This window comes from Diabrotica undecimpunctata, chromosome 10, assembly GCF_040954645.1.
Source record: "Diabrotica undecimpunctata isolate CICGRU chromosome 10, icDiaUnde3, whole genome shotgun sequence".
NCBI classification, from domain to species: domain Eukaryota; kingdom Metazoa; phylum Arthropoda; class Insecta; order Coleoptera; family Chrysomelidae; genus Diabrotica; species Diabrotica undecimpunctata.
The window spans coordinates 57,275,619-57,302,748 of NC_092812.1; the positions used below are offsets into that span (position 1 = coordinate 57,275,619).

The following is a 27,130-nucleotide window of genomic DNA, read 5'->3' on the forward strand; positions in this document are numbered from 1 at the left end:
AGCACTGAAGGGGATAATATTATATTTATCGCGTGCTGACTCCTCAATATACAAAAAAAATTATTTGTTGGACGACTATGGCTATAGGGACTGGCTTCTTTAAACCAAAACTGATATATGGGATTTATGAGGACATTAGATATGTTGCAAATATGATTTTAGAAAGTTAAGAAGTTTTGTTTTTAAAATAGATGTTAAATTTGAAAATATTTTAATAATACTTCAGCCAAAAAAACTTATAATCCAGTAAAGGAAAAAAATCTTATACAGGTTTTTAAGGTTCTAAATCGTATGTGAGTGATATTTGATGAAAAATCGTTGAAGAAGTACAGCTGATTTTGCTTTGGTTTTTTTAAACAATCAACAAATAAAAAAATCATTTTTTATCTATAAATCGTTTCTATAAACAATTGATCGATATAATTGCAAAAAACCCTTATTTTTGCACTAATTTATAAATACTAATAACTTATCTAACCTAACCAAACAGTGACTCTAGAGGTATTTAGCAGATCGCAATCGATTCTTTAAGACAGGTTTTAAAATACATTACAAAAATGTCAACATTTTATTAAAATTGTTCATATTTTTTGATATTGATATATGAATAATTTTGATATTGAAATATTGTTTGTCTTAAAATCACATTTTTATTGTTTTTTAAAATTAAGAGCTGAAAATTTAATAAATTATAAATAAAAATCTAAATTTTATGATCCATTTTATGGATAAAATATGCCAGACGGAGTAAAAAGGTATAACCCTTGATGGACGTGATGGTATCTATAAAATACCACCTGTCAGAGCTCATTTTTTTAGAATGGAACTTTAAATTGGAGCGTTGCTAAAATATTTGCAATATCTCGGTTTCTATAGCATACAGAAGCTTGCCCAGTTTAGGTAGTTTGGCCTGTGTGATTTTGACATATTTGTGGTTTGATAATATTTTTTTATTGGTATGATACATACTGTATATTGCTTCATCTTTTCATATTAGCTTAGCATTATTTTGCTTCTAGCAGATAAGCCATTTGTAATACGCTCGTTGGTTTATCTGTTTCTATTGTTCAAGTTGTGGACAATTCGATGTAAATAAAAGGATCGAATTGTTTTCCAATGCCCCTTTGTCCGATTCTTCTCGATCGACGATGGTAAATAAATGGTTGAAGTTTGGAGTTAAAATTATAGTTTTATTGACACCTACTGATAATTACACTCTAGTTGTTGGTTAGGTAACTTTCTAAAATAGACTGCCCTCAGATGAGCTCATATCCCCAATTTATAATATACACAAATAATGTATACCTCAGCACAGAGGTTAATGCTTCTATCATACTAACAAACTTTGAACTATGAGCTTACAATACAATTCAACCTAGGCCGTTATTGCAACACTTAGGAAGTTTAATTAGAAAATATATTATTTGGCAATTTATTAAGTGCAGGTTTACACGTTGAATGGACTCAGTTTGTAATTGAACAAGTTGTATACCCACCTACTATGTGGGTATACAGCATATTTGTGTCGATGGTTACATATGCACTACTAAGTCTCTGGTCTAGTGTGTTTTGATTTAATTTTCGTGTGCTGTGATTGTAAAGGCTTTTTATAATTAACTTCGTTTCCTTTTCAGTTTTTTCATAGTTTCGGTTAAGATTTGTTTGTATTTTATATTATTTCTCTCTGATAATCCGAGACCACATTCGTTAAGTAACCCGGACACATTCTATCTATTGAAAGCATTTCGGACGTCAAACAGCAGTAGGATTGTCTACTTCTGGTCAGCCCCCACCCTGTAAAACTTCCGGAAGTCTTCCATCACTGCATCAACCGTGCTCCTGTTGATGGCTATGTCGATTCGCCCTCTCAGAATCCTCTCGTATAATTTACCTATCCAAGACAAAAGGCCAACAGGTCAATACTTGTCTTACCCTTTTGAGAGTAGCACAAGCCTTAAGATCTTTAAGTTTACCGAAAATCGCTGTGTTTCAAGCAGTGCACCGGCTCCAAACTGCCGATTCATGTCACCGCATCTGATGGCCACCGCCATAGAGTCCTGGAGTTTTTTGTGTCTTTAGGGTACTCAAAGCTTCATTGAGTTCTGTGATAAAAGGTACAGCTTCGGCATTCCCCTGTACTCTATTCCAGACGCCGGCGCCGGGTGGAAACAGCTCTCGGATAAACTCAAGCTTCTTAGCACACTAACCTAATAAACTTCTAATTTTGCAATAGAGCGATGTAACGGAAGACTGTTTTTTATTTTAATTTTAAATCAAATTTTCGCCGGTGACAAGTCTACAACATTTTGTTAACATAACATACTTTTTATTGGTTACTTTTAGAAATGAATACTACATGTTTTACTCCATTTTTTTTCTTTTTTACTAATTTTTAATTTTTGGACGTTTCCATATAAAATGGAGAAGGCGACAGGTAACTTCACCAAATAGCACCTTCGCCATTTTTTGTACTAAATTTATTAAATGGAGCGAAACTAATCCATTATGAAAAATTAATTGTAATAAAAATTACATTTTTTTATTACAAAATAACAGTAAAAATTTAATTTTGGCTACAATTACTAGTGCCTTGTTCCACACCCTGCCACAAGATAATTTCAGAACCACAATATTCAGTAAGATATAAATACCAACGGAACCAGAAATGTGTAATGATTTTTTGGTTTGCTTTTATTCTTTTTTATTGCCCAATACCACATATAAACATTTGTTAAAACTATAAGTCATTGTATTAAATAAAAAATAATGATAGCGTCTTATATGCGTACGTTAACGCGTTATTTCCCATGAAAATATGCCGGAAGCACCCAACGTGGCTATTTGAAGGCAAAAAGGCGTTAGGGTGCGTAAGGGTGAGGGGTGAATCATAAGCGCCGACTTTTCGGTAATAACTGGGCTTAAACTCTATTTAGGTAAATATTCGATAAGATAATATAACATTTATTTAAGTTTAAAGAACATAATTGTGTACACTACATTATAATGGAGATAAAGAATAAAATTAAACAATTAAAAAAAACAGAATTATACAAACGAGTGAACCTTGTTGATTTAAATGAAAATCTAGTAATACGAGATATACAAAAAAAACTTAGTAGTATTATATTATAACTGAAGAAAATAAAGACATCCAAAGAACAAAAAAAAAAGAATATGCGTGGCTAACCGCTGTTATTTTGGCCTAAACTAAAAGCAAAAAATATATCACGAGCAAAAAAGTGCTCGTGATATATAGTTTTATAAAACAATAATACGCGCAGTGCTCACTTATGGATCGGAGACATGGGCAATGATAACGTAAGATAAAGGGTTACTACGAATCTGTTATACCAATAGAAAATCTGTTATAGAAATAGAAAACTTGTTCCTTAACAAAAAAAATTCCCTCTGCTAGATATCAATTTTGTTGGTCTTCTACAATTTATTTAACCATATACATTTTGATCAACAATTAATTGTCTAATAATTAAAACTTCACACAAAATCAATAACAACTTTTCATGTTGTCTTTCAACTTATAGAGTTTTATTTTCTTAAGTTTACAGTTAAAAAGTTTACCACCTATTACATATTATTATACACCTACAATAATACACTGATCTCTTCCTCTATCTGATTACCAATATACTTAATTCAATAAAATATTAGGATTCCATAGAACATTACCATTTTATATCTTGCAAATCTACATATTAAACAATTTACCCTTTGGTCTTCAATCACAGTTAACGCAACCTCATACACGTATCTACCATCTAATTTTCAGATACCAAATGCTTGTTTAAGACATATATGGCCTTAATAAAATTCAAATTTTCCTGGATTCATTAGATAGGTTGATTCATGTATGTCAATACATGAATACAATGTCAAAGTCATCCCAATTATACTTTGTTTTACAATTTTCAACTGTATCTTTAACTCTATACATTACAAATCCACACACAAAACATTGTACCCCTTAATCGTTATTAATTATAAGTAATCCATTACCATACACATATGTGCTACCAAATTTTCAGGTTACAAATGTTGATCTACAACATGTACGACCTCATTTTTATTGTAGCTTATCCTAGCTTCATCAGATATATGTATTGATCATTACCTAATGTTAATTCAAATATCCCATAAATTTATTGTATTTACACATTTGTTTTACAGTCTTCAACATAATCTTTCAGAGTATATTACACCTTAACCCCAACATATTGATGTTTCTGTTGTTACAAACAATTATTAATATTCATATTCATTCAACAAATTGTTGGCTAGTGTCACATTAAGACACACACTTCAGGGTACATTGACTGCTTTGTTCATACATAATTACTAAAAAATATTTTAATCAGTTGCTATCGAGTACCCATAGAGACATCTTCTCTTGGGCTTGCAACCCCTGGAGGTCTTGCATTGTTATAAAGTAAATCTGTTTAAAACAACATCATCATTTAAATTTCTGTGGTGAACCCAAATGGGCATTTTTTCAATATATATATACCTTTTATAAAGGATTTTTTAAATAAAAGTTTTTATGATTCATTTTATAGAGCCAAGTAGAGGAATTTCATTTTCCTTGTGGATTACTACGAATCTTTGAAAGAAAAGTATTAAGGACCAGACATGGCAGACTTACCAAATAGGTTCTGTGGAGAAGGCGATATAATTTCGAACTCTATGGACTGTTTGGTAATGCAGATATCGTGAAAACCATCACAATAAACCGTCTAAGGTGAATGAGCTACGTTATATGGATGGATGAAAGTGATCCTGCTAAAATACCTGTACCAAATAGGCTAGTCGGAAGAAGTAGAAGGGGCGACCTAACCTCAGATATCGGTAAGATATGCAGGAAGATTTAAGGGAGATTGGTGTAAGGAGATGAAGAAGACAGGCACTCGAATAGCATACTATGATTTCGAATGGTAATAAACGTAAGGAGGTCAACATACATAAACTATAAATAGCAAAGGAAGAGATGCATAAACAAAAATGTTTAAAATAAGTAATAAGAAATACAGAGATACAAGCAGCTTGAAATAAATACAAAATATTGATAAACTGAGATAGCAATACTGAATACTAAGAAACCAAATTCTGGCATAGGATCTGGAATGTCTGCCTTGTATGAATATTTTAAGTCCTGTATGATAAGTATATGGATATTAAAGATAAAATATGTTTTTTAAAATTTTTCTTTTGTAGGATTTGTCAAATTTACAAATAAAAACCATGAGACTATTTGTCCAAAACAGCAGTTATGTAACTGGGTCATTGAAACTCTCGCCTTCCACGTATGCACAAAATATTTTATGCCATTTTATGACATCATCTTAATTACGACACATTTCTTTGTTAAATGTGAGATATTTTCGCGTATTATAAATACGACATATGCAAAAACAGTAAATACTAATTGAATTTGTACTTTTTAGCATTCCCATATATAAACGTTTGTTTCTTTTGGGGTTTTGCTGTATGGTTTTTTTTTGGAAACCAGTTTTTAGTGGTGTGGACGTTAATTTTTTTTAAATCGTTTTTCAGATTCAGTTTTTGCCTGTTAACTGAGGTATTTTTTTTATCCTGTTAGTTGTAAACGTACACCATTAAAGATCCATATTGAAATCAACCCTCAATCATTAAAACGCACAAGATTAGGACGAAGCTTACTCCTATGCTTCTTGCACAGGAGTAAGCTTCTTTTAGAAGAATTTGATGTCTTTTTTGGACCTTTTTTACAAAACCTAACAAGTAATACAATAAAAAATTAAATAGTAATCATGGAAAAAAATATGAAGATTGTATGTAAATAGAATTAGCGATTATTTTCAGACCAAATTTCTGATCAAGTATTAAGTATTAGTTTAAGCATTGAGTTAATGATATTCTCAATTTGATTTATGTGTTGTAATCTGCGATAGAAACCTAAATACTCCCTATATAAGATTTTTAGAATGTCTCATCTGTTTATTTGGTATACACTTGAAATTTTAACTCAACTCTTTATTGCAAATTTGTTGCAGTTATTAAAAAATTAAAATAAATATTTTATTTGTTTTTGATTGTACTGTATTGTTTCTGTATTTCATAAAACATTTAGAACTTGTATTGTTCATTCTACGCCTATGACTGATGCGAAAAGGGATGTGAAAGCGATGCGGTTCCAAAGAAGGAAGACATTTCGACCTCATAATAATTGCCTATTATGTGAATTCAGCCTAATAAATCAAAAAGAAAATATGCGCTTTTTAAATTGCTCTTTAAATTCATATTGGGACTTTTTTCGCCTTTCGCCCTAATTTTTAACCTATTTAGAAAGAGATTACGGAATATTAAGAACTTTTTGAAGTATTGTGATTTTTGTTTTCGTATGCCTTAATGTTTTACAATATTATTTAGGTAGAGAGAGGGTGTAGATCTTCTATGGATGCAATAAAGAGACACATTGTAAGATGTTTATATGTTAAATTTTAAGCACCAGTATACATATTGACACACAGAAGTTAAACTAAAATAAGAATGTAAGTTTTAGTCAAATATCTAGAATAAACAAAAGGGAAGGCGACCAGACTACATATATAGAAATTGTATGAAGGAAAAATAATAGAAAAAGTGTTATCCTAAAGTATACCTTATCTAAAAGATAATGGAAGAATATCTAAATAACAGAAATGATTAAAATTGTGTATAAGAATTACTGCCTTGGATTAAAAATTTATTTAGAGTTTTACTTTGCGTTCTTTTAATTTTTTATTCGATAGTATACTCATCAAGAGTATCCAGTTAAAATTTTTGTGTGATCGGAGCAAATTTGATGGAGTTATAGGCATTTATGAGTGAGTGAGTTGAGTGAATGAGGTAGGTGAGTGAGGTGAGTGGGTGTAGTGAGTGATTGAGGTGAGTCAGTGAGTGATGTGAGTGAGTGAGGTGAGTGATTAAAGTGAATGGGTGAGTGAGATGGGTGAGTGAGGCAGAAACAATCGAATTTATCGAGCGGATAAAATGGCTGCAGATGCAACAAAAAAAGGCAGATGCTCTAGATATTTTAGCAGGAAGCACTTTACTATATAGGCCTGGAATAGACAATACTTTCAGTGTGAGTATAAAAAAATAAACTTTTTTTTAAACGCGTTTTTCTTGGAATACTTTAAGTCGGTGTTCACTGTATCTCAAAAACTACTTGATCGATCCTTCTTAAATTTTGCACACTTTTTTTATAGATAAATTACTAGGTTGCAACGTTGAGATATGTTCCATATTGTTGTTATACTTTTTTGCGATGAACACCGCAAACTTTTTTTATTGTAGAAAATTAGCCTCCATTTTTAAATATTTTTTTTTACCAAAATTTTACATAATACTCTTGAAATGTTGTACTATGATAATATACTAATGTTATATTAAATTTATATTAAATAATTTTTCAAAAAAATTTTAAGAATACGTTTAAGATATTGAAAATAAACCCTACGCCCCCCTTAAATCAATGAATGAATGAAGTGCAAATTTTGAGGCATTCAAATCTAAACATAATCGTAGATCAAATAACCAGGTCATGCAATAACCTTTACTAATTAAAATAAATAGAATGTGTGTAAGGAGCCGCATCTTTTAAATTAAACAAAAAACTTAAAAAATAAAGAAAACATACACAGATATCTGGATGAAGTAGATAAAATTATCAGAAATCATAGTTAAGTCATCTGTCGAATCTGTATGATAATATATGTATTATTATATGATAACCCATATATGATATATGTAATAGAGCCCAAAGCACCTGCTCTAATGAAAATGCGTTTTAAGAAGAAAAAATACTGCTAACGAAAGTTCTGACTAAAAATGACTATTGTCTTTGACTCATTGACCCATTGTCATTTATAAATACAGAATTCCACAGGATTGAAGTAAGAAAATAACAATCAATCCATAAATACTCATAAGAAGAGACCCAAAGATAGCAAAAGTACCATATGAATATGGCTTATCAGAAAAACTAAAGAGGATAGGAAACAAGTATATCACCACAACGACATTCAAAACAATCAATACACTGAGATCTATCCTGTCTAAAAGTAAACCCAACAACATACAAGAAAGACAAAAAACTGCATCTATAAAATACCCTATGAATGCAACAATTTTACGTGGGAGAAACCGCAAGAACACTAAGTGTCAGGATAAATGAGCATGAAACGTACATCAAAAACAGGGACTTCGAGAAATCCCATATACGCAAACATTCCTGGGACAACGAGCAATGGAAATATGCATCAGTAATCATGAAAGAATGGAATAATTAATAATTGAAAAACAGATTGCCGAAGAGGAGTACACAGAGGAACCATGTCATGGCTTTGCAATATCAGTACTTGGACGGGCATGGACGTTTAACAATTAATAAGCGTCGCTCAGACTAGACATCAACATTTTGATGTAGTGATCGCAAATAACCTTCAGTAATGGAGTGCACCAGAATAAGAGAATAATGAAAGAAACAGAAATAAAAATGATAAAAGTCAAAGAAGTAGCCGTCAGCTTACTTAACAAAGAAAAATGTGTAGCAAAAACAGCAGCAGAATGCAGCAGACTTTGGTTGCCAATACTAAAAGAAGAAGTCAATAACAAAAATATACCGACAATAGCGGAGTAATATATAATTTAGCTCCTCAGGCCTAGTAGGCCCATGGATTGGTTTAATATTCTTTTCCATTCTTTCCTGTCTTCTGCTTTACCCTTGTAATTTGGGATTTTAAGTTCTTTGTCTCTTTCAACCTCCTTCTACCACCGTGTTTTCGGCCTACGTTTTATTTTTTTTCTTCCTATTTCTCCCTTTTAATATTTTTTTATCGGAGTAATAGGAGATCGAACAACATCAACTACAATCTTATACATAACACATATGCAACACACAATATACATAAACATAAATCTACTATTGCTCAAGTACGTTACTCAACCACAATTACGATAGAGTTTTTACGAAAACATATAACACAAAATATACAAAACAGTCAGGATTTGACATTCCTAAGGTAACAACACCACGCTCAGATTTTTTTAGTCATTTACATGCTGTTTGCCTACAAGCTCAAGGTCAAGCTTGTCAATTTTAAAATGACAGAACCAGGAACAAATAACATTGGTTATAGATTACGTCAATCATTAGTTACAAACATAATAATTAAATATATATATATATATATATATATATATATATATATATATATATATATATATATATATATATAAATAAATTTTGTATAAATGGTCCTTTCTGTATAATAATACCAGAGACATGGTAGTTTTGATAGTGTGATTATAACTTAGCCGAGGTGAAATGGGTAGAAAGTAAAATGTTGAGTCTTAAAATTTTTTATCCAGAAAAGATTGAATAAATAAAACCAAAGCTCACGTGAAGAGAACTCGAAATCTAGTTTTTGCTTCACATCAAGCTAGTACAATAATTTGGCGGGGTATTTGTCAGTTTATTATGAGGTGCGGGACAGGAGACACGCCAGGCGAAGGCTAGACTCGAAGGATGGGGTACAGCTTGCAACTGGAAGATGTGGACCTTCGGGGAGGTGGTAAAGTGGAGGTGTCAGTATTGCGCGGAGTGACTTGCGTGCGTCCGCCCGCCGTTCCTATTGCCGGCACCGCTATAGATATACACACATACAAACAACACAAAGTGCAACGGCAGCGGCGCATCTATGATCGCGCGGACCGCCTACGAAATCGTCCTAGCATCTTCAATGACCCTTTTGCGCAACAACACAACTAACTCTTGTTCTTTCTAGCGAAAAAGAAATAATTAATAGAGGCTGTTACCGTTTATGTGTTTAGTTGTGTTTAGGTGTTGTTCTGTGAGTGTTGTGTTTACCACCACCGATGAAGTATTGCGAAACTCGTATGCTGGCCTCTTTTGCCCAGGTACTCTATTATTTTTAGATTATTTACGCTTCTACATCCACGTTTTCTAGATCTACCTTCTTGTAGTAAATACGAGTATCAAACGAAAAAACAATATTAAAATATTTCACCTGTAACGATGTTTTGTTGCGAATGTTGGTGTAGTTATTTTTTAATTGTTATGATAATAGCAACTCAAATGTAAACAAACAAATAGGAAAATAATTAGTAGTTTACCTATTTTGTATTTTGTTGATATTTCCGAAATAATCTATAACCAATAATTTAAATACTGACCTTGGCTATAACCATCACGTAAACATAAGGGTGTTTAATTTATTTATGGTTGCAACGTGCTATACATTCATTTTAGTTTGTTATTGCTTTGTGGATGTTTTGTATATTCGGATCACTCCTTTTGGTATTTACATTAGCAAAATTGATTGATTAATAATAAATTATTGTACTAAATATATTTAAATATTTTATATTTTCCAAAACTATGTATATAAAATTTTATCACTTTATTACCTAATGATTTAAAAAATTTAATTAACAATTTTAATATTTACATAACGTCATATTTTTTGCTTATCAATCCATCTTCAATTTATATTGTAACTACTGATAATAAACTCACTTATCGAATAATTTTAAATATTTGTTTTCGTATTTTAAATTCGTCAAAAATCATAATGTACATAAACAAATATTTTTAAATAATCATCTGTCTTTTCCATTACCAAGATTCTTTTTTGTCTTAGTATTTTTTGTACTTCTTGATCAAAGTTAGTGAAAATTTAAGTTTATTTTGGAGATTTTTTAAAGGTTCGAAATTAATTAATGTTTATAAATTATAAAGGATTTTGTTTTGTTGTTCTTCAACAATTTGTCTCAATAATCATCTTTCATATATTTATATTTTATATCGTTATACAGTTTTTTTTACAGTTTGTAATTTAATCTTTCTTAAATTGAACAAAATTTTAATATCGTAATTTCTAATCAGAGTTTTAATTGTTATACAGCTATTTCTAGATATTATGATTGTGCTTTCGCTAGAATTAATTAAATCATGTATTAATAATTTCGATGTGTTTATATTTTCTCGATTCATACAATTTTTGCTTTTATCTCGTTGAAATTATGTTTTGCAAAAACACTCCTCTTCATTTAGTTTTAATATTTGTCTCTTCTCTGAATATATGATTTATTAGATCTAGTGTGATGCTTTGATACTATAAGAAAAAAATTAATTAAATGAAATTAAAAGTTTTAGAAACTTTTGCCAATAATTTTTCTACCTGGTTTAGAATTAACCTTAATAAAAATATGTGCAATTTAAATATTATGTCAGAAATCTCTGATAACTATAAAATTAATTTAAATACTAATAATAATGTATTTATACAATACCAAAAATTTGAAAAATATAGACATTTTTATTATTCTTATAAATTATTTATGTTTTTTAAACATTTACTTTCATTTAAATTTTACAAATTTTAAAATATAAACAAAATTTGAAAAAAAATTTATCAAAAATTAAAACTACTTTTTACTTTGCTATAATTAATATATTGGCATACTTGTTTTTTAATAGTATGAAAGGGTGCATAGTGCCGGTTTTCTAGACAAACAAATGTCCGCAAATAATTTGTTTCCGAGAGACGGGGTGTTGAAATTTCTTTACAAATTCACGATTTGTTTATTGCTCAGAAACTGATTGGGATATGCAAATGAAATTTGGTGGGTATTAAGAAGTAGTTATTGCACATTTTTTGACATACAACTAAGAATTTTATATTCCTCATTGGCGCTCATACAGGTACTAGTCTGAATTTTTTTAAAGAAAAGAATGGTACACCACTGAGATATTTTAAATAAAAAAGAATTTTTTAATTCTTCGTTTTACTTGTGATAAAAAGGTGATCATACGAGGCGCCGTTTTTATGCAAAAAAAATTAAAAATGTTTCCATTACTTCGACAATAAAAAAAATGCATTTCTGGTAATTTGTAAAATTTTTTATTCTTTTCCATACAAGAAAAAGTAATTACTAAAACTAATGATATAGCAAATTAAAAGCTTAATAATGAAGAAAAGCTAATTTGATATTTCGTATTTAACATTAGATAAATGTTAGCAGTAGCTAAATTAAATAACTGATATTCAGAGTCTACGAGACAATGTATTAAAGAAATGAAAAATACGAATAAAGATGTTTTATTTTTATGCATAAAAACGGCGCTTTATATTAAAAATATGCTGGAGATTTTTTAACGCAAATCAAACGAGGAATTTAAAAATTATTTTTTTATTAAAAATATCTAATTGGCGTACCATTTTTTTTTCTTTACCAAAATTGAAACCATTACCCGCACGCGCTCTAATGATGAATATAAAATTTTCAATTCTTTGTCAAAAAATACGCAATAACTACCTCTTTAAACCCACCAAAGTTCATGTGCCTATCTTAAGCGGTTTTAGAGCAATAATTAAATAAGTCTATATACACCCCGTATATAGACTTAATGTGATGTCATACAAAATACAACCCATTACTTATATACAGTTTTTTAATTGCCTCAATGATTCTACCATTTAGTGATTACGGTTTTTTCATCGTCATTGACTTGTTTTCTGACAGCAGTTTTTTATTGTTTGTTTTCTTATAATTGCTTGTTTTTAAAATGCTGCTTTATTATAGATTTAAGTTGCTGATATTCGAAGATATAAATTCTTGTTTTGTTTTCACATATCAATTTTTAAACTCTTTAATTTTGCTCTGTTTCATATTCATCATTCATCATTTTGCTCTGTATCATTTTTAGTTTTTTCTTAACTTAATACCTTTATTGGTCAAAAATGAAAAATCTATTTTCCTTTTCAATTAAATGTTAATATGATCAAACGGAATATTCTATCCCTTAGTTAACTCTTACTTAAAATGTATTTTAAAGCTCGAAATAACTACCCATAGCTAAATATCAGTTAAATATACAATTGATCAATTAAAAGCAAAATTTAATCAATCTATAAAATATCAGCCATTTATCAGTATTTTTGCTGATAACCAATATCCTCTCCTTATGTTTTTGTACACAATTTCAATTTTTTTTTAGTTTCTGTAATTTATACTCTTTTAATTTTTTCCATATATATTGTGGCATCTCAATTCAATTTACTATTTTTATTAGGGAGTTTATTTTGACGTTTGGATTTTCACTTCGGAAATTGTTCTCAAAATACAAAATATTGATAGATTTTACAAATTCTGTATTGTATTATTTGGCAAAAAATTCTTCCAATAACTTAGTTTTATGTGACTCATTCGAATTGACAATTCAGACATATATTATACAGTTTAAAGTAGATGACTGAGTTGCGTTCCTAAGACGACTTTACTGAAAGATAGTTTATTCGATTCCATGAAATTAATTTTAAGTTAATCAATCAGTCAGAAAAATCATAGCATGTGATTTGTATTAAAAAGACAACCATATGCAATGATGACAGTAAAATTCTCCTGTTAGTAATCCCATAGTAAATCACTAGGAAAAACCTCATAATACTATCCCGACATGGAATAGTATTATGAGGTAATATTTGGTATTACATTTAATTTACTCTCAATATTAACAACAAACTCTGATTGTATATTTATGTCATTTTAAAACATAAATAATGTATCCTCGATATGATATTGACTTACTAAAAGTGGTATTTTCTTTTTACCGATTTCCTCTTTAATATGGGTAAGCAGATCCTACTGTATTCTGATACTTCTTTGATTTTTCTTTGTTTACCATTTGTCTTTTAACGACTATACTTGAATTTTACCATTCAACTCTATGTTCATTTTCCCATGCGTATTTACATATTTAAGATTTATCAAATTCTCTATTTTTGATTTAAGATTGATGTTCACTTATTTTAACATTTAATGATCTAGATATTTCCCCTAAATAAAAACGTTCACATTTACAAGGTATTTTATAAATACAATGCTTTGTTTTTTCTTGTTCATTGTTAGGTTTAGTTTTAGTTAAAATAGATGTCTATGTATTTATTGTTTTGAATTTTATTAAAATGTTAAATTTATTTCCTGTGGTTTTAAGTTTTTTTAGATAATCCTTTTATGTATGGTATTGTTATTTTCATGTAATATTTCTTGTCAATGTTACAGAAATCCATTCTAAGTTGTTCTATTCCATTCGGTCTATTCTCGAAAATTCTAAAAACGAAATTTCGTTAGAACCAGTAATTTTGGCTCTGTCGTATAAGGATTTAATGATTTGGTTTGTAATTTACATATCTGTTGGTATATGTTGGTTTTCTATATACCTTATATATATATATATATATATATATATATATATATATATATATATATTACAAGATCCAACTTGTACATACAATACATTTAGGAGACGGCTATCGCCTTATTTTCGTTCTCCTTCACCAATCCTCCCGGTTCAAGACATGCCCCTCCTCCAAACCTCTCGATTCCATCGCTCTTCTAATTCTTTCTTTCCATGAGCGCCGAGGTCTACCTCTTTTTCTTCTTCCAGGAGGCTTCCATCTGTAAAGTTTTTGGGGCCAACGTTCGTCAGGCATTCTCAATAGGTGTCCAAACCATTTTAAAGCTCTTTTTCTATATACCTCATATCCAGTATTCTTCTTTGAGACTAAAACATCCATAATTTGTGTTATTATATTCCTTTTCCATGGTAAATGTTATTGTCTCTTCTCTGTTGTTTTTATTACTCAGGAATGTGTCCAACAACTCTGATCCATTAGGCCATATTGAAAACACACCATCTACATATCTCTACCATACTGTGGGTTTTAAATTTTGTTTGCAAATAATATTTGATTCGAAATCTTCCATAAATATGTTCGCTAATAATGGAGATAAAGCCGAGCCCATTGCTAGACCGAAATCTTGTTTATAGAATTCATTATTTGTTGAAAATAGGTATTATCAGTATATAATGTCAATACCTCCATTGTAGTTGATACATTTAGTCTTGTTCTAGGTGTGAATGTATCAGTTTTTAATTTTTTGAATATTTTCAGTATTACCTAATGGCACATTTGTAAATAAACTATTTATGTCAAAACTTACTAAAATATTAATTGAATTAAATCCAATTGTTGACAATTTATTTAAAAGATATTGTGTATTCTTTATAAATGTGTCATTATTACTTGCAAATGTATAACATTTTTAATAAAAATTTGACAGTTCACGACAAGGAGAATTCATGGTACTACAAATAGATCCAAGTGGTTTATTCACTTTATGAACTTTCGGTATTCCCAATAAGAATAGTAAATTACATATAAATATATTCTTCTTTTCTTTTAACTAATTATTAATGGAATTGCAGAGGATATCTTAACTCTTTACGTTACATAAAAGATTAAATAAATGTTATTCAATCACCCCTTCCAATCATCTAACGTAACATAGGTATCGTTACATACAACTAAATATTAGTTTGTTTGTTACTTCTCGTTTTTTAATTAATTTAACACTATATACCGTAGATAATTTCTTATCTTCCCTTTTAAATTTTTCACATTTATTAATTTTACTAAATACATTCCAAAAAGTATTAGTTTATTACCCCCTAAATATAATTATGAAGTAGGATTGAACAAAATATCTATACTGCTTAAATATAAAATAAAAATAAATTGTTTTCGTATCAATTGAAAAAGAATGACAGCACTTATCTAAAACAGTAAAATTTCATCTAGAAAATTTTAAACTTTGCAACAAGACATGCACGATAAATACTCGTTTATAAATAAACGTTCCATCTCGAAAGAAACGAATATTTATTAAAACTATTATGAATATATTTTGTTCGCCATATCTTTTGTTTAAACAACACTAAAACTTACGGATAATTACCTAGTTCGTTTATGAAAATTTATCTTGAATTGTCGTTCGACCAATCGTAGTTTGTTCCTTATTTCGTCTTATGTAATTGTTTTTGAGTAAACATATTGGTACTGAAAGTTTGTTTTGAATAATTAACAAAAATAACTCAATATTTGTTTTACCTATGTTAAAGTCATTACCTTTTTATTGTTGGTGTGTTTCAATGAAATAATACAGGGACAAATCACAAATGGCCAGATTAATTCTTCGATTGACTTTGCATTCAAACCAGCCAATATTATTTAATTAATTAATTAATTAAATATAGTTAGTAGAAACGATTAGTAATTAGTCTTGAAAGTAATGGAGGATAAAAAAACCAAGAAAAAAAATTAACTTTGGTACAATTTAGCTGTAGAATATAAAAGGTTTTGAGATAAAGCAACTTCATTAGCTTATTCGAAAAATAAATCCAGCATGTGGGATAAATTATTTATATAAGTAGTAGGTAAAAACTTTTACATATAATGTAAAATGAAACTAAATTTGATATTGACTTGAAAACTGGTTAATAAAATCAAGTTGACCTGTTCGGCAAGAATGGCTGAAGTCTACTAGAATGGTGTGGTTCTGAAGGAACTTTTGTCAGGCATATTTAAATTAAGTAGTATATTTTTGAGAAACAACAATTAAATAAAAAAAAAGTATTCTGGATGTCTGGATTTCCTACTGAGAAACCGTTGTCAAAATATATTAAATTAAAACTTATAATTGTGGAGGGCTTATGATGCACCACAAAATACGACTGTCTGTCTTAAAGTATATTCTTCATTCACACTATAACATGGTTTGGCTTATCAGGTATTGTTAGACTTTCTTAGTCTATTTTAGGCCTCAATATGTCGTAATTTAAACGAAAAACAGAGTTTTGCAGAGAAAAGAAAGGCTGTTCTGCATACGCCACCCTCTGTACAACGAATTACATTTTAAAACCATCCCTACAGAATATTCGGATAGCTTCAAAATGTTTCTATACTTTAAAAAATTTCTTCTTCAACTAACTTCATTCGATGATCTTTGATTAGGTACGTACCAAGGTGCATTTGTTATAATACGAAGAAATTATGATCTAAATATCCACAAGATATCAATTTTAGACTTTACCGCAGATCCTACAGTTCAATTGCGTTAATCCACACGTTAAATCTAGGCTTAATGATTGATTTATGTACCAGAACCTTGTTAGCTAAGCTCATTTGAAACGTGTTTCCTTGTAGCCAGTACAATTTATTCAGTTTTAATATCCAGCTGTTTTCTCTTCTTTAGGTTTATCCTTACGGTCCATAAGTATACTTAAACACTTTACAATAGCTTTGTTTTGTAATTCTTGACTTCTTAGTGAGACTATTTGATGTATCAAGAATTGTGTCCTGCAGGGAGATCAGTTGTGTATAACAAGTAGAGAACATTCCCATGCTCCGGCTTTTATTAAATATAAACCAAATTGATCTTTATATTTTACAATACAAATATTTTTTTATTATTTTTCTTATATTTTACAGTATAATTCATTTATTGCGTCATATTCTAAGAGACTAAGTTCCAAAATGGAAAATAAGAACTTTAGATTAATAATTAGAGCAATTGACCACAAGATATCGGAGCTGTATCAGGATATAACTTATATTAACATTTAGTATTTAAAAAATAAAAATTAAATACGTACTTTATTGAGACAATATTATAAGCATGTTCAAATAAGTTCGGTTAAGTGGTGAATTAATTAAAACTTCTTAAAAATTAACGAATTAATTGTGTTTTGTCTGAAATAAAAATTATAAGAACAATTAAAACATTATTTGAGGCTAATAAAAGGGTTTAGCCGATTAAGATAGTGAAGTCCATCACATTAGTTCTAATATACGTAAAAATTTCTTCTTTTTTTTTAAATCTCTAGGGTTTTTTATTGCATGCAACATGGTATTTTTTACAAATATATAATATACTTGTAACAAAAACAGTGTTTTTAACAGTATATAAAAATGAATGTAGAACTATTTGATAAATATAATAAATCAATATTTATCGATGTATCGCAAGGAAACTTAATCTATTCAATTTCATTGTATGGTTCCAAAATCAGCAGATTTTTCGAAAATTAAAAAATCAAAGATACCTAAAAATGTATAAAAAATTGTTTTTCGTTATTTTGACCATGAAGGAAATCATGGAAATAATTTGACACCCAAAAAAATAACATATTTTTAAAAATTCCAAAAACGGTAAAAAATTTGAATTTTGCGCCAAAAATTTTTTAAGAAACACCATGTTGTAGGCAGTGAAAAACCCTACACATTAAATAAAAAAAGAAGTTTTTACGGTGATTAAAACCGAAGATTAAGTTAAAAAACGAACAAACACGTTTTGATTTTTTTAAGGTTATGTTTGGGTCTAGGTATTTACAAATTTTTTTTGGTCAAATACTTTTTTATGTAACATAACATATTTTTATTTTTGGAATATCGCTGGAAGCATTTCTCGCTGTATTAACTGACTATACTCTTTATTACCCGGGTATTGACTTCTTCGATGATACAAAATGTTTTCTTTAAAAAAAATCAAAGCTAAAAGCTTGCTCAAGCACAACAGCTAATCAAACCACTCTTGCAAAGGGCTTGGAGAAAGAAAAAGTTCCCCAATCAAAGCAAAATGGGATAATAAAGATACCAAAAAGGATGACAAAAGATATTCCAAAAACTGTAGAGGAATCACACTTCTGAATATCATAAATAAATTAATAACAATAATTATAAACGATTGATTGACCATGTGGACCCAATGTTGCTTCAAGCCTGCTTCAGACCAAATCCTAATTATCTAATTGCCCTAAACCAAATTACCACACATTACAAATTTACCTCTTCACTCTTTATATGCTTTGTGGACTTTGTGGACTATTGTAGTCAACAACCAGGCAATTGAGAGTGGTGCAATTTGTATATCTGGTCAGAATAATCGACTGTAACTATTTACCGATTACGATTTACCCAACTAAAACGAACTTAAAAATCTTCAGCCCAAATGTAAAAACTGCATTACTATATGGCTATGAAACGTGAAAGATATCAGCATCCATAGTACACCAATTACAAGTTTTCATCTTATCAAATCTCGAATGAAAATTTATTGACAGGACAGCGATGGATTGGAATCCTCAAGGCTGACCTATTGGAAAATGACAGTAGTGGTCAGTGGATAAAGGGAAGTAAATCGAAAAATCCTGGCTTAAAATCATAGCACTAACGGGAAATAGAGTCCGCTGGAGACACTTCGTGGAAGCCCTATGTTCCTCTTATTAGTAGTTCTACTATTACGCTAATAATAAAATTTGCAGGTATCCATTTGTTTTGAAGTGAATACTTCTTACCGCTCGGTATAATATCTTTGCACAGGTCAGAAATACCAAGGCGCGTACAGTAACCTTGCGGTATAGAGTAATATCTATATAATATACGTATATATATACTTATTATAAAAATAAAATGAGGTTTAACAAAGTCACTTATTTTTTTATAACTTTGTATAACATCTCGAGAACGACTGGATCTTTTTGGCTAAACAAACCGTTATATAAACTTCTTTAGATTGACGTCACTAAAACCGTGGCTATCTTCACGTCCATATATTTTTTTTCATTTGATTGACGGGAGTCCGATGCTCCGCTGAGGAGAATTTTTTTAATCCATTATAATGAAATACAATGATAATTAACATGAAGTAATTAAATATACACATAATCATACAACAAATTAAAAAAGATAATAATGAAAATGTAAATAGCAAATAAATTCTGTATTATATTTAACAAATTTTGAAAATTATCAAAATCAGCAAACAAAATTTTTAAATAAAAAAATTGAGATTTTTTAAATTTTAAAGGACTTAAATGTGTAAAAAATATATTAACAATTCAGTAATAAGCAGATATTAACTTTAATTAATCCACATATAGTAATAACGTTCTATAAGAAGTATTCACTTCAGTCGGCACTCTCCAAGTGGCACGCGTTGCCAAATCCGTTAGTAATGTGTTATGTTAATTGCTGTGTGCTGTGTTTATAACAACGGCGATTTTTTTTTGTTGGAAATTGCTAGAATCTTAGTTCACATTAAGAAATTTGTAATGTTATTTTTTATGTAAGGAATAAATGGTGTTGAAATAAATTCTCATATATAATTTTTTATACATTTTTAAATTTTTTACACATATTAATTTCTTTAGAAGCAGTTTTTTAATTATTATTTATATTTTTTATAGACCTTACAGTATGTCTCAGTAAGTTAAAACTGTATGACAAACTTCTTGATTGATAGTTTTTGGAAAAAAATTAACATTTTAAAAATATTTCCCTCCTATAAGTTTTTTTCCCACCTTTTTAGTAGTTGGTCAAAAACTGTGAATTTTAAGTTTAAACAAATGTAACTTACTTTCAAGTTTAAGTTTGATATGAAGAAATTATTTTTCCTTTCCGAACGTGCTTCTAAAATATTTTTTTTTATATTGTTAGTTTTGGATTTTTCTATACAATTACATTCCAAAATTTAATTTGAACTTGGATATCCTCTTATGGTTAGGGCGAATCATATCCATTACATTACCAAAACTTCACAATAACAAAGAGTATGGAAAAACAGACAGACCGTTACTAATTTCTAACTGCATTTTCCAATTATCTACGTTTTATATCGAAATCACTTTTTTTATTCAAATCATTAAGAATACTATAGTTTAACTTTAATTTTATTGTGTCATCTCTTCACTATCTTGTGTTTAATTTCTTCTATAAACAAGTAATATACTATAATAACTAAAATATATAATTTTAATTCTATTTTACTGCTGGCAGTCTTACCATTTCCTAGAAATTCTTCACCTCTCCTGTGAATTTAACTATAGTATGGAAACTCCTTCCATTGTTTTGTTTATTTTTTATGTAGTGTTTCTTCTTGTGCTAATAATCATGACTTAAATTCTAATATTAGTTTTATTTTTGCGAATTCCATTCTATTGTTTATAACATTTGCTTTACATTCTTACTAGAGTGATAGACTACTTACTCAAGTGAATTAACTTGTTATGGGTCTTCCTTTCTTTTGTTATCTTGTCTTTTAATTTTCTATTCCCTAATATTTAAAAAGATTGACAAATATTTTTTAGGTGCGTTCCTAAAACGACTTTATTGGAGGATAGTCCATTTTATTACAAGAGATCAAGTTAACTCGAGAATACCTGTCAGATAAATATCCATAGCATACAATTGACCTTTAAAAAAACAATAATACCTATGTATGATTGTAAAAGTCTCTCATAAGTAATCCTGTTGTAAATCATGAAAAAGAACCTGGAAAGATGCTCGATTTTTGTTGAGAACAAAAATAGTAATATCAGTAACCCATATTTTATTGTCCTGTCATACGGATTAGAAATATCGATTATTTCCAAAACAAATAAAAATATTTTACTCCTCCGTGAACGAAAAAATCTCAGAGGAATATTTCCTAACATCTATGACAAAGTACATCAGTATACATCAAATACAAATGCATAATTATGTGTTAGATTAGATATGAGCTCAAAAAGTCACAAAAAACAACCTTTTCAAGCGATTCCTTGCATCACAGCCCGGAAAAGCAGGCTGATAGGTTAGGCAATCCGTAAGTAGATATAACTGAATGCTACAGAAAACTAGGGGGGAAGGTCGAATCAACACTTAAGGGATGTCTTGACATCTTCAGTACATTGAACAATATTTAAAACAGCAAAAGTGTATATAATACTTAACCCCAAAGCTTTTATCAAACCATTTAAATGTCAATGCCAACCCACTATAATGTACTTAATGGATTTTTAGACATACTTTTTAAAGTTTTGTTTGGTGTATATGTTTTCATTGCTTTTGGTACAATTAAAAAATCTGAATTTATTTCCATTGAAGTTTTAAGAATGATTTGAGCTAACAGAATTCTATTGAATCTTCTATAATATTAATTATTTTATTAAAATGCAATATAATAATTATTAATGCTTTTATAATTATTGATACAACGGTTGTCGAGTTAAATGAAAAGCCTATTTATATCAACAATGGAAAACATATTTGATTTAGATCTAAAATAACGTTGCCATGGATAAATAATAAAGCAAATAATACAGGGATTTTAGCAAAACCAGGATGACATATAGATCAATATTGTAAATTAAATTTGCACTTTAATATAAATATTTAAAGAAGTAAAATTATTTTGTTGTATTTGTTTTTTTTTTAATTTATATGTGCAAGTTTGTTTAAAAATATCTTTGTAATTGGATCTGTAGTATTTTTAAAAAATAGCCACTACTAATAGAGATTAGTTAAGGAAGATGATTAAGTTTATTACGAGTTTTATAGGCATGGCAATGTCCATTAAATCAATTCACATTTCAAATACAGTTGTATGAAATTAATGGTATTTGAAAAGAATTCTTTATGGATTAAGATCATTTTATCTTATACTTTTCTTCTGTATTTAGGGACATGCTAATATTTAGTATTTCTTTTTCTACCAGATACTTTAAATGTATTAAAAGTATGAAAAAGGTATGAATTCTTGCTATTTACATATTTAGTAATTTTGTGAATTTTAGCTTTTGATCAAATTGTCTTTAACTACCATTAGGGCTTTTATGAATTTTCAGTATTGTTTTCAATTTATCTTTGCAAAACTAAACCTATATATAATAAACTAAATTGTTATATTTAAAAATACATTTTAATTGGATTGTTGGGTTGAAAATAGGACTGGTCATCTAACAGTGAGTGTGAAATAAACAGTGGGTTTATTGGTGTTTTTATGGCACAAGAATAATTTACCATGACCAGAAAATTACATATCCAGTCTGTCTGGCGACTTAATGAAATGAAACATTAATGAATTAGGAGGTATAAGGCGTTTTAAGTGAAAAAATATATTTTTTATTGTTTTTCAATGTTATACATATGGTGCTTTATGGCGGTTTCTTAAAATAAAATAATGACGTAAAAATTTACACAAAAAATACTTAAAGCTACTTAAAAATAATAAGTTAATATTGTTTGGTTATCTAAATTTTATAATGTCTCCAGCTGTAAACGATTGTTTGGTTATCTACATTTTAAAAATATCTCTAGCTGTCAAACCATTTAAATGAAGGCACTACAAGCTTCTGGTAAATGTTCATCTTCTAAAATTACAGAATTCTGCAAATATTGTGTGTTCTTCTATTTTACCTTTACTTTTCAAAATTCAGTATGTGGCTTAATTATCTGTTGATAAAATACGTTAGGAGGTTATGTTTTATAAAAGTGCTTCAATTAACTTTCATTGATTTTATTACGACATTTATGACAAAAGTTTGAAACAAGAGCTTTAGACTATCCAACACAATTATAATATAATAAGTAGTGGTACATATTTTACTGAAAATATTGGTAAGTTTTATATAAATATGTGTGTGTGTTTGTTGGAAGTACTTACAAGTCAAGGCAATATACCTATTTATTATTTTGTTTCTTATACACAAAATAAAACATTTAATTACTCACTTCTGTAGCAATATATGCATTTTTATTTAATATCGGCCGCAGGAAATCTGCAACAAGGGTAGAATCGAGAGGGTAGTCCTCGTCGATTCCGACGTCTGCTTTTGCCGTCGGAACGCAGAGCGACGGCGACGCTAACAGTACGGCAGTCAGCGTGGAACTGAACCCCGACCAACCCTTACGGTTGTATACTATATATAGCATCAAAATATACACGTAAACACTGCCCCAATTCCTCGCTCGACACATCTTCAAAGAGAAAGCGAGAGGGCGGCTAACTTTGGAAATTAAGCGGAAATGGGGAAACACTGAAAGGAGTAAATTATGGTAACATTTTTTGACTGGCTTTACCGCGGATTAACAGATTTGTTGTTTATTATTTAACGAGTTAATTGCTTTAAAACATTTTTAATAATAATGCAGAACATTTGTGTTTCCCTTTTCCGTGAGGAATTTGATCGCTACTACTTTGCAATTACATTAAGAAAATTATAGTTATGAATATAATTTTAAAAACGATATTTTATTTATTTCAATTAGCACATAACTTGTTGAGTTCACCGGAGGTCAGTCACCATTTAATTATTTTAAAAGTTAAAACAAATATATACACATATCAAGTCAATCCAAAGTACTACGTATTATCGTTTGCAGAAAAATTCAGCAAATACAATGAATTCCCGTAAACATCAAATAATTAAAATTGTTTTTTACTTAAATTATAACACAGAGATTTATCTGTATATACACATCAAAGTCTAGGGATAATTTACAAACGTTTGAACCCTTTCAGTCGTGAATTATGAATATATTAGATTACAATTCCGAGTCAACGGTATAAAACCATTGTAGACAGACATTTGTCTAAACCATGAATTGATGGTAAAATAATAATACCACACAATGAGTTCTTTTATTGAAAAATATATTAACAAAACTGCTGACGATGATACAATTTGTAACAATGGTTGTTTTTATTTAAATATAAGTGCATGTTACATTATGCGCGTTTTATTTACAACCATCCTTTACAACTCAGAAATTTACATCTAGAAGCGAAGTATTTTCCATCATGTTCCAGCAAATGATCTATTTCATTTAAACTTACTCCAGTAATTAATCTCAATTCGAAATTCTGTGGGGTAGAAGAACGAGATGAGTTTTGAAAATTATCCAGTGTGGTGGAAGGACGACCGTTTTTCATGGTACCTATTGCTGATTAAAGAGCAGTAAGTCGATTATTGCTTTTTGTGAATAACCCAATTAAGTAGCTCTATGTTTGTACTTCAACCAGGAGTTTACACATGCCAAGTCTATAGAGTATGTAAAAATTATCAGATCCACTTTTTTAGCGAATGATGGTTCTGTATAATACAGTCATCAGAAAGTCCATTTTGTCAACTTCTCCCATATGTAGAGCCTAATTACATCAGGTCTTCAAATTTCTCTATATTTTTTATTAATTCTGTGCAACTTTCTACCCAAATCTTTATTTCCAATTCTTACAAATGTCATTGGTCATTATGACTTTTCCATCATCGGTTAATAATTCTTCAGAACTACCACAAGTATTCTTTTACAATACGTCTTCGCTGAAAAGGGAGGATTTCGAAAACTATTAAATCGAACTTTACCAGCAGTATAGATATATTTGTGCCGCAGATACTGTAATAAATTATAATTGCAAAAATAATTATTATGAAATACTTTATTGTCATTATTGTTTGGCTTTTGACTAGTATTAACAAAATATACATTCTGTAAATGTATTTCTCAATTAAAAAAATCTATTTACCTGCATGTTCCTTGCGATTAACGGTATTTGTAAGCTTTGCTCCCAATAATTTCTTACTCTTGGATAATAGGTATTACCCATCACGACATGTCTACCAATACTTCATAGTGTTGTACTCCTATACCAAGGATTTGCCAGTTAAGCAAGTTGCTCTTCGGTTAAAAACTTCACTTAGTATTACAAGAAGGCTTTAACAATCATTATCGAGAAACTAACAATATGACAACATATATAACAACAAGACAGACCTACAACGTCAATCAGACAGTTTTTTGCAGTTTTTTCGTCAAACTGATCTTCACAATCGACCTTTACTTAAGGTTCCTTCAATACACAGATGAAGTTTACAAAATAGTCTCGATCTTTTCTCCACTCAAATAAAAAAAGAGTTTGGCAAGAGCCTAGACATGCCTAGAAGTCCATAGTTGTCGTTGCGGCAGTGTTGTAGTATTGAATGGTGTTCGTCACTACAGTGAAAAAGTTTTATTCTTATCATATATAAGTTCTATAACAACACAGAGACAAAATTAGAAATAATTTAGTTCTACACGATATTATCTGTACAATAATCTAACATTAACATCAGTCAGATTCACGGACAACAGTACAAAACCAAGGATTTGAGATTCTGAAGCAGAACAAAAGATCTCCCAGATTCTGGGTGGAAAAAGTGAGGAAAAGTATTGTTCATGTTCTATACAAAACTTCCCTATCAGTCCTAGATGGGGAAGGATGGAGAATCACGAGCCGTACAGTCGAAACATCATGTCACTGTACTATTTTGAAAGTCAAAAGACAAAATAAGAAGTTTATAGAATTTAAATGGACGTGGTTAGGATATAAAATATTGTCCAAATAAAATATGATTCATTGGCTAGAAAAAATTTAGAAGGGGGCAAAGTGCGAATAAAGGATATCTAAGAAGATTCCACACAAGATGGACTGACATTAAGAGAAACCATACCAATTGGATTACAACCGAGCAGAGTAGATCGAACTACAGCTGATTAAGGAAGTCTGTCTTCAGCAGTGGATGGGTTTGGGATTATGATGAATCTGTTCAATCTATACATTATTGGAATTCCAAAAAATAAGAAATTTATGTAAGACGTAATTCATGCAAATTTTAAGCTATTTTATGAAGGTTAACATACATTGTGTTGTCGACATATTTTTACAGAAAAAAAATCACTTCGAACTATGTAGGCAAAACCCGCTGGCCACTGAATCGCTTTGATCGGGCATATTATCTACTAAGGAGTAGAAGTTTCTATAATATAATGAATGTCGTAGTAATAATTAAAGACTATTAAAATTACTCTCAAATTTTGTAGGACATGAATAATGCATACTTCTGTCAAAATTCGGTTCTTATTATTATTATTATTCGTAATCACTTCCTCATGTTTTCAAAAAATCCCAACAAACCGTTCTTAGTATCTTGGTAGATTATGTTGAGTACAATGAAGGTGAGCAACCGAATATATTTTTTGAAAAGTTGTTATTTTCGTTAGAGTTTTCGTATAAAAATATTCATCAATATTTCGTGTCTAGGAAATTCTTTACTGCATACAAAAATAGCTGCCTTTAAAACTTGGTACAGTTAAATCTTTTGTTTTAATGGTAATAATACAAAGAATCATTAATAATTACTGTAAATAGCTTCCTGTAAAAGCTATGTGCATGTTATTTACAACCATTGTTTTCTTGACATATATCTATGAATTGGGTACTTCATAAAATTTTATTTATTATTTAATTAGTTTTCGTTGTATTCTAAACACCTTTGCTATTCCTGCGAAGGCGAAAATAAAATAGAACTTTATTGAGCACTTTGCTAAAAATAAAACTTAAAGTTCAAAATTTGATTAAATGTTCAAAGATAAAA

The 27,130-nt window shown here is 29.4% G+C and overlaps 1 protein-coding gene across 4 annotated transcripts in view; it reads left to right on the forward strand.

The window, feature by feature from the left end:
- Positions 1-27,130, forward strand: part of LOC140452434 (forkhead box protein P1-like) — a 426,859-nt gene that overhangs the window by 306,974 nt on the left and 92,755 nt on the right. The window contains exon 1 of one of the 4 annotated variants that reach the window (XM_072546694.1): positions 9,848-9,954. The exons of the other annotated variants lie outside the window; for them this stretch is intronic. Coding sequence (XP_072402795.1) covers positions 9,913-9,954 — 42 coding nt within the window. The 5' untranslated portion in view covers positions 9,848-9,912. Of the gene's footprint in view, positions 1-9,847; positions 9,955-27,130 lie in introns of those variants that run through there. 4 annotated transcript variants of the gene reach the window in all.